The 9398-nt window shown below is 30.8% G+C and overlaps 1 protein-coding gene across 3 annotated transcripts; it reads left to right on the top strand.

Moving 5' to 3' along the window:
- The first annotated feature begins 2875 nt into the window (after positions 1 to 2875).
- On the top strand, positions 2876 to 7721 carry LOC106772904 (phosphatidylinositol:ceramide inositolphosphotransferase 1). 3 transcript variants are annotated; one of them, XM_014659532.2, is made up of 13 exons: positions 2876 to 3214; positions 3304 to 3395; positions 3489 to 3578; positions 4802 to 4888; positions 4991 to 5059; positions 5760 to 5840; positions 6153 to 6224; positions 6301 to 6361; positions 6447 to 6549; positions 6867 to 6962; positions 7045 to 7091; positions 7185 to 7309; positions 7403 to 7721. In XM_014659532.2, exons 2-13 carry the CDS (start codon positions 3363 to 3365, stop codon positions 7481 to 7483), a joined length of 945 nt encoding a protein of 314 aa, XP_014515018.1. In that variant the 5' UTR covers positions 2876 to 3214; positions 3304 to 3362; the 3' UTR covers positions 7484 to 7721. The 3 variants fall into 3 exon arrangements, with proteins under 3 accessions (XP_014515018.1, XP_022641856.1, XP_022641855.1); XM_022786135.1 differs by having other exon boundaries at positions 3291 to 3395; XM_022786134.1 differs by having other exon boundaries at positions 2876 to 3395.
- Positions 7722 to 9398: the final 1677 nt, after the last annotated feature.

The raw sequence follows: 9398 nt of genomic DNA, 5'->3' as shown, positions 1-9398 counted from the left end.
TGTTAATAAAGATTTATTTTATAACATGATGACACAAACATGTAACTTTCCAATTGTGTATTTGAAAAAATATTTTTAGACGTGAAAATAGTTTTGGAAACATTCAATTTGGAATATATTACTTTATGCATTATGGATTGAGTGTTAACTATTTCTAGATTTAGAACCTTATGATGGATAATGTATATTTATATTTTAGATTGGATGTTTTGAGAAAACATTTTCAAAATATTTAATTTAAAAAGTATTTTTATATTTTGAATTGGGTATTAAGAAATGTATTTTTAATTCTAAAACTATCTTTTATAATATCTAATCTAAAACATATAAAGAAATATATTTTGAATTAAGTATTTTAAAAAAATGAATTTAAAAATATCTTTTAAAACTTTTAACAAAAAATATTAAAAATAAATAAAATGAACGGGCTACTTTTACTTTTTTTAATTTAATTTTGTTTAGGAACAATTTAAAAATTACTTGTTTTTAGAAGTGCAAGATATTGAGACAATATCACAATGTCAGCAAACTAAATTTTCAAGCTTATCAAACAACATTCAATAAAATATTACTTATAAAGAAAAATGTGTAAGAAAAGAAAATATTTTTCAAATAAATCATGTAATAGATTATATGAGTAACACACAATATTTTACAAAGAACATTTAAACGTTTAAAAGGTCAACACGTTACAAAAAACGTCATACAAAACGAAGAGTTTCTCTAAATCTAAAATTGTTTTACTCATACAACGTTTTATCAAGTAGACATCATATGAAGATGTATTATCTAATGAAAGTCGATAAACGACATCGAAAAACATATATAATCGTCCAATCAATGGAATGTCCAAAAAGAAAGCAAAAATAAAAGATAGATATCTTATCAAGAGAAATGTTACTCGGACTAGTGCTAAATGATAAGAAAATTCCTAATAGAGTATCCAAATATCTTTGCGTCTAAACTAAAATGAGATATGCATGATCAAAAGATAAAGCATTTTAAAGAATACATTGTCTAATTAATGAACGTTAAACGTTATAATCTTTAAAGAAGTAACTAATGTTTTATCTAATGATACTACATGTTGTATGTTTTACCATCAAACGATACATTAATTAAAAGATGTTGACATTTACAAGAATGTTTTGAATACATAACATACTTTACCATCATCAACGAATAAAAAGTTTAATACTATACGAAAAAGTGTTTTTGTGCTTACATACTTTGTTCTTTCTTTTTGTGCAAGAAATTACAACACCAAACTTTATCCGAAAGCTCTAAACAAAGAGACGTCCAGAAACACTCATATTAAACAATGTGTACTAATCATATTTGACTAGGGAACCATGAGTGTTGACACCTTGGATACCAAGAGTGATCATAATACTCAACAATCAGGAGCGGTTAAACTTGGACTAATCAAGATTGATTAGGGAATCGAGAGTAATTTATAATACTTAGACTAATCAAGATTGACTAGGTAAGCAAGAGTAGTTTATAATACTTGGACTAGTCATGTTGATTATGTGAATATTTATGTAAACCTAAAAAGGTTAAACTTGTATAATCTTGGTAAAAGATTAATAAAACCCTTTAAGAGCTTTTAAAGAAAAACTAACCCAACTTAAATGAACCAGTATAAAATATGTGTTTTTTTATTGCCCTTTTTCAAAAAACTTTTATAAACCTTTTTGAAATATTATGGTTTTTACCATATACTTGTTTGTTATCTTTTGAAAACCCTGCTTTTGATTAGTCTTTTGAAAACCTACCATTAATAAAAAAAATTTAAAAACATTATTCATTCCCTTTTTCTTATATATTTTTCACAAAGAAAAAGAAATGTCTAAATATAAACAACTATACATAATAAAAGAATCCAATTTATCATCTCCTACTAATCATAGTGTCCCTCATTCTAAATTATTTTCAAATAAAAGTTACTAGGGAGGATTAAAATATGAAATTATTGTTATTTTTATTACTATTAGTAATAGAAAATATCTACGTGGGTAACGTGGTTTATGCACATTTTCTATTTTATTTTTGATATTAAGATATAAAGGTAAAAAGAGGAAATTAAATTAAAAATTAGAGGGATGTTAAACGCAGTAATTAAATGGAGAGTTCGCTAAATTAAATGTGTGAATTGATTCAGTTTCATTTATTTTCTCAAGGAAATATATCTAAGAAAGAATGATCTTATATTTCTTTCACCTCATTCTATTTTTCCATTTTAAAATAATTTAAATAAATTATTTATATCAATTTAAATTACAAAAAGTATGGTATAATAATTATTTTCTTAAAATAAGATATTTACTTAAATGCCAAATAAAACAATATAATGTAAATAACTATTGTATTATTAATTTAAATTTTCATTAATAATATGATAATTAAAATAGTTAGATGTAAATAATTTTGTATTATTAATTGATTACAAATTATTTTATACAATTTTTAAATTATTATTGTTATTATTATTACTATTATTACTATTATTGTTATTATACATTTTTTGATTATACGATAATGTAACAAATACTTAGAACTTATATTTTTAAAAGTTTAAAAATAGTTATATATTTTAGGAATATTTTTGGAAATATAAAAAATAAGGACACTTTTTATAATTTTGAATTGATAATTAATTTGATATTTGAAAGATGAAATTCTGATTGGTAGTGACTAATTAAGATTTTCATATATTTTAGAAAATATTGATCTGTTTAGGTATAAATCTTTTAAAAACATTTCATACATAAATAAAAGTTTATCTTTAAACTTAATACTGAAATTGTTTATACGAAAATTTTAATGGGTACTATCAGTTAGCACATGACCGATTTGGTATTTATTGTTATATTCTCATAATTTTCTACTCTCTTCTCAACTGTCTCGCCGTGTTCATCTCGCGTGCATAGCAGTCAGAAAAACACTGCGAGAAAGAAAAGAAGAATCATAGAGGAAAGGAAAAACCCCTTTTGACCATTGCGCCTCCGTTTCTATTTTCCCTATTGATTCTACCGACAAAGCCTTTTTTGGGTTTTTGTCTTCGTCTTGTGATCGTTCCTCCTCTCTGGGGTTACGGTTCTGTTTGTGATCAACCCCGATCTTTTTTTCCTTCGCGATTTGGATTCGGATACCCAGTTGCGCTTCTTTTTCTGGGTGTCTTCTCTTTTGGCCAATGTTTCGGTTTTACATGGTGAGAAAGTTTTAAAGGGGATTAATTCTATGTGGGTTCCTTCATATTGGCCAATCAATGTTGACTGTATCATCAGTGTGGTTATGAAGTAATATGGAAGTGCTCTTTGCGCGGATAACACATCAACGACAACATCAAGGAAAATAACATGTCGTTTTACATTGGTCGCGAGGCTTCTAAGGTTGCTTATTTCTTCCCCCCTGTTGGTATTATTTTTTCCTTATTTGTGTTCTTGTGTTAATGTTTAATAGGTATTTGGTGTGCGTTTGTGTAGCTATGGAAGAGAATTTGTGCGGAGACAACTACGGAGATCAACCTCCTCGCTGAGAATTGGAAGTACCTTCTCGCTGGTCTTGTTTTTCAGGTTTTTTTTTTTTTTTTCTATTTTGATCAACCTTAAGCAGGGATTGAGTATAGTTGCTCATTTTGTGGTTCCCCTTTTGTGTAGAAGGTTCCTTTTTCTTTTCCTTTGACGAGGATATTAAAATAATATTTGTAAGTGTTTTACGTTTGTTTGATTTGAACTCTACTTTCATGCTACATGGAGTTCAGCTGTTCATGTTGTCTGTCGGCATGGTTAGTGGTATAATTGATTTTTTTTTTATATATATTTATTTGTTTCTGGTTAAGAATGAATGAGGTATATAATACTGTCGCTTGGTTTAATCACTGAAGCTTATTTTGTCAGAGATAATAAAGTGCCAGAGTTGATGGCTCAGTGTTTTTAATGAGGGAATTCAGGAACTTGCAATTGCTTGAAGCATCTTTTGTCATATTTTGCAACTATGATGATTTTGCTTTAGATGATCAGTTATTTGTTCACTCTCAAGAACAAATTTACTTACCCTCGGTTCTCTGAGATTCTCTGGATTCTGGGAAGATAGTCAACTGTTTCATTTCCATCATTGGAAACATTTAGTAGTTTGTAGTAGTTGTTGAGGTTAGGAATGAATGAATGAGGTACATAATTCAATCACTAGAGCTTATTTGTCAGCGATAACAAAGTGTCAGAGTTGATGGTTCAGTGTTTTATTGAGGGAATTCAGAGAACTTGTAATTGCTTGAAGCATCTTTTATCATATTCTGAGACTATGATGATTTTACTTTAGATGATCAGTTATTTGTTCTCTCTCAAGAACAAATTTACTGACCCTCACCTCTCTGGGACACTCTGGGTTCTGGGAAGATGGTTCAATGTTTCATTTCCATCATTGCAAAATTTTAGTAGTTTGCAGTAGTTGTTGAGGTTAGGTATATTGAGTGCATGTTTAAATTTAATTCATCTTTTCCATAATTGATTCCAATTGTATTGAAAGCCAAATTAATAAACGATTCTTTCCATTCTTTTCAATTTTTTGATGTGATGTCTGGGACCAAAATTGACTCCGGTAGAGTTATGCATAGAACAATGTTACATGAGAAAGAAAAGAAAGGACCAATTTTTGTAAAGCATATGTTTGAGTGTTTCTATTCTTGTCTATGTTATGTATGCATAAAGTGCAACAGTATAGTACTTTGATTTCCTTGGTTTCTTGACATACTATTTATTTCATTGTCTGATGTCTGAATTTAACTGTTCCTCTACAGTATATACATGGTTTGGCTGCCCGAGGAGTTCATTATTTACACAAGCCTGCCCCTACTCTACAAGATGTTGGATTCTTCCTTCTTCGGGTTTGTAATTGCCATGATGTTCTTGCTTTCTCTTACTTGGAAAATCCAGTACAGAGAATGGTAGGAATGTTCATGTAACTTTTAATCTTGGTGCTATTACAGGAGCTTGGGCAAGACAAAGCTTACATAAGTGAAACGTTGTTTTCCCTTATCTTTTTATCCTTTGTATTGGTATGAATCCCTCTTTCCCTCTCTTTGTTTCAGTTTCACATGAACTTTTTACGCCCACTGTTTTAATATCTGGTTGGTGGCTCTTGTGATAGTTTATATTTGACCTACCTAAGGCATCATCATAATGATTAAGAATTAAGGACAATTCTATATTTCACTAAGAACTTTATGTATTTTATATGATAAAATGATAACTCTGAAGGTAAATATGCCTTGATCGTGAAAGTGTGCAATACTGCCACCCCCTGGTGTTTCCTTGAAATCAGAAGACTAAATTATTAATATTGTTTACCATTGTGGCTTTGAGATGCTTGAAAAGTTATTCTCGAGTAATTTGTACTGTCTGTTGACTTAAGAATGATTTGTTCGAAAATAAAAGGAATGACAGAAAATAAATTCAAATATATATTTCCTTATTTTGGTTTGAAGTTTTGTATAAAGAGTTTTAGTACCAATTTCGGTGAAGGATTGTGTTTTTTCATGATTCTAATGGTTTTATTTCTATTAAATATTTTCTTGATATTTTCTACTACTGCAAGATTTGACATATACAATTCAGCATTTCCCTATTTCAGTTCTTATTTTCCTTTTTGGCTACTGTGACTTATTTTTGTGAATTTCTCATTTCAACTAGTTTGATATTCATTTATTTCTTTTTGTCTGAAGTTTTAAATATATTCTTTTATGTGTGATTTTGCAGTGGACATTTCATCCTTTCATATTCAAGAGCAGAAAGATCTACACAGTTGTCATATGGTGCAGGGTTTTCGCATTTTTAGTTGTATGTTCTGATCACACTTCTTATATTTATTAAAGTATTATTTAATCTTTTGGGAATATTAATTGAGTAGCTCAGTTCTTAGTGTGATAGATCGATGATTTAGTATGAGTCAACAGTATAAATGCAGGCTGGCCTCATGAATAGTGTTGATTATTATGTGATGTCATCATGCCTTGATTTACTTCTCTTGTATGGTTAGCACAGTATATGTTTGGCCATTTAAATGTTTCATATATGGTCAAGTACTATTTTGTATATATAAACGTGTCTGTTTTCTCCCTTCATCGAACCTTTGCATATTGTGTACTGCAGGCTTCTCAAGTTCTTCGTATAATAACTTTCTATTCTACACAACTTCCTGGTCCGAACTACCACTGCCGTGAGGTATGTATGGCAACATCTTTTATACATTTCTTTTTCATAGATTGTTATAATTTTAGTCTACTTGATCATTGTGCAGGGGTCTAATCTTGCCACATTACCTCATCCAAATAGTGTCTTTGAAGTTCTCTTTCTCAATTGTTAGTATACATTATTGTACTGAAGTTGTTTATGTTTGATTTTTCTTTGTTTGTTTCTGGTACTTATTTCAATTATTATGTGCAGTTCCACGTGGTGTGGTCTATGGATGTGGTGATTTGATATTCTCATCGCACATGATTTTTACTCTTGTTTTTGTGCTCACGTATCAGAAATATGGCTCTCGAAGGTTAAATTGGCTTATAAATGTCTTCCATCTTGTTTTTGTTGAACAATTAAGTATGTCACAAGATTTTACTTCAGCAAGTTTTGTTTGGATAATTTATTACAAGAAATGCTGTAACATTTTTTGACACCCTATATTATTGTTTGGCATTACAAAATATGTAGGTCACACACCTTATATAGTGAACGTCACTGTAATTTTCAATAAATTTTAATGAACTAGAAAGAGTGTTCGTGACACTCATTTTATTCAGTCTTTCATGTTGCATGCTTTGTTATGTTTATTTACATTCTGATTTGTTGAAATTGATCAACCATTAGGTCAATAAAGCAGCTTGGGTGGCTGCTTGCTGTGGTTCAGAGTCTTTTGATAGTAGCATCACGCAAACATTACACAGTCGATGTAGTTGTTGCCTGGTAAGCAGCATATTTTTCGCTATAACGTGAAATCCATGGCCTATGTTCCTTATGAGTTTTTTTTTTTCTCCATGGCTGGCAGGTACACTGTTAATTTGGTGGTATTTTTTATTGACAAGAAATTGCCAGGTAAGCAAGCATTTGTCACACGTACATAATTACATAGCTATTGTCTTTTACTTTGCTGCTATTTGTTATTGTTCTGACTTGGTTATTCTGCAGAATTACCAGACAGGTCAATTGCAGCTGCAACGTTGCTACCGTTGAGCATCAAAGACAAAGACGGAAGGACCAAAGAAGAGAATCACAAGCTATTAAATGGGAATTCTGGAGACCCCCTAGATTGGGTATCTTGAATATGCTTGTCCTTTCCTTTGTTCCTTTAATGTAATGTCTTTGTCTTTGATTTGGACATAACATGGTTGTTTTGATTTGCTCAGAGGCAGAGAACTCAAGTGAATGGCAAGATCATGGAAGATGGCAATACACTCCATGTAGACTCTGCCATGAATGGTGCATAGATATACGACCCTCTTCTGTACAAATTGGATCCACTTCAAGATTGCTGATGGAAAGCTGCAACATTCAATTTGAAGAATTTGTTGTCTGAACATTCAGTTGTTTATTCAAATTAATAGCATGATTTGCATTTGTGAAATTGAAACTGGGTTGTGCATTTCAACGTTTTGCAGCTCAGATCCCATGTCATAGTTAAATTATCTATTCACACCATCAGCATGTGCCATAGAAAATTTTCCATTCCCTCTTTTACCCACATCAATGATCCCACATGCATATTGCTGTATACAGTCTTTTGCTTGTTAAATCTCCTTTGCATTCACATGGTAGCTAGCTCAATGTGATAGGCCCTGTCATGTAAAAGTAATGGAAACTCTATTTCTAGACCAACTTCGCCTAGTTAAAGTAGGATGCAATGTTTCTAATGTTTTATTTAGTCTTTTTACATGTTGAGAAGGGGTAGAAAGTGGGAATTACCATTTATTTGGGGGTTTAGAATCTGTGAAATGATTACTTTGTTTGTAATCAAGAGGAACTAACACTAACTTGACTTATTCTTTAAATTTGAAACTGTGACAAGTGACGTTGAGCTAGCACATGATGCTTTGACAGTGCATGTGCTTCTTTACGCATAACAATACTTTTTATGTCCGTTGTCCCATTCATTGTCCCTCGTCTGCAAACTCCTTTTGAATGTTTATAGTACCCTTATATTCAAATAGTTTCCCCTTAACAACACGAACTCATTGCAGATGCAGCATGTCACATGGGTCACCCCTACACCGCTTAACGCATTTTATGGCATTTTCCTTTGTTCAAGCACTAGGCCTAATAGAAGGAAAAAAGTTGTTTTACACTAAAAAAAATAACCATTTGACGATCTGGAGAAGTAAGTAAAATGGTTATAAAAAAAAAGTAAACTTTTGTATTGGTAAAGAAAAAGGGAGTAAAGGATTCTAAAAGATAGTGTCATGTAGATGTAAAAACTTTCTTTCCTAATATAATGGGGGGCACTGATATTCAACATTATTGAGTGCTAGCTCCGAGTTGCTTTCAAATGTGACGTCATTTGTTTGTCCAAATATGCAACAATAGGATATTGGAAGGAATGAAGATGAAAAGGCTAAGGAGGTTGATATATGTGTGAGTCCTGGGGTAATAAGGAAAATTTACAAAAAAAAAAGGGTAGTTTACTTTGCAAATTAAAAGAAAAAAATGAGGTAGTTTACTTAAAATTTATAGTATAAGGGTAACTCGTATGGAGTTGTGATGATTTCCAAATTAAAGTTGTCGTGAGTAAGGATGATTTCTTCATCAAATTGTGAAAATGAGCCGTCGGAATTGATGACGATTTCAATGTAAACATGTTGAACAAAAGTTGTGTCTACTGGTAACAACTTACAATTAAATTAAAGTTGTGCTAATTCATTACGACTTTAGTTGTGCATAATTTTTTAAACTAAATTCATAGTTAATGATAACAACTTTCATTATGAAATCGAGTTTGTTTGATGAGCTTGCGAACCTTTTCTTATGTTGTCAAGCATGACGAGCTAAAATTGAACTTGTTGAGCTGGGAAAAAGAAGAGAAACTATACTTCTCTTATCGATTATAGGAATAGGAAAAATTACAAGAAGAAATACATTAAAGAAGAAATAATAGAAGAATATATATATAATTTAAGTCCACTACTCCATTTTTGTAATTTATCGATTAAACTACCCTATTTTTATAAATTTTTAGAATAATAAAAAATGGACACATGGAAGAAGGCATGGGAAGCAATACGAGAGGCAAAGGCGCGATGCAGACGTACAACTAGGTACGACAAAAAAATATGCATCTGCAGGTAAAATCCGTTGTGGGTAGTTGATACCCTCAAGTAATAGGTACTTGTGAGTAGAGAGTACTTTAGT

The sequence above is a fragment of the Vigna radiata genome, chromosome 9, assembly GCF_000741045.1.
Source record: "Vigna radiata var. radiata cultivar VC1973A chromosome 9, Vradiata_ver6, whole genome shotgun sequence".
NCBI classification, from domain to species: domain Eukaryota; kingdom Viridiplantae; phylum Streptophyta; class Magnoliopsida; order Fabales; family Fabaceae; genus Vigna; species Vigna radiata.
The sequence above is the reverse complement of the archived record's forward strand: the minus strand, read 5'-3'. Positions and strand labels throughout refer to the sequence as shown.

Coding starts and splice junctions, on each gene's coding strand:
- LOC106772904 (XM_014659532.2), top strand. CDS start 3,363: ATGTCGTTTTACATTGGTCGCGAGGCTTCTAAG. Junction 5,841..6,152: donor GGGTTTTCGCATTTTTAGTT/GTATGTTCTGAT, acceptor TGTGTACTGCAG/GCTTCTCAAGTTCTTCGTAT. Junction 7,310..7,402: donor CTGGAGACCCCCTAGATTGG/GTATCTTGAATA, acceptor TGATTTGCTCAG/AGGCAGAGAACTCAAGTGAA.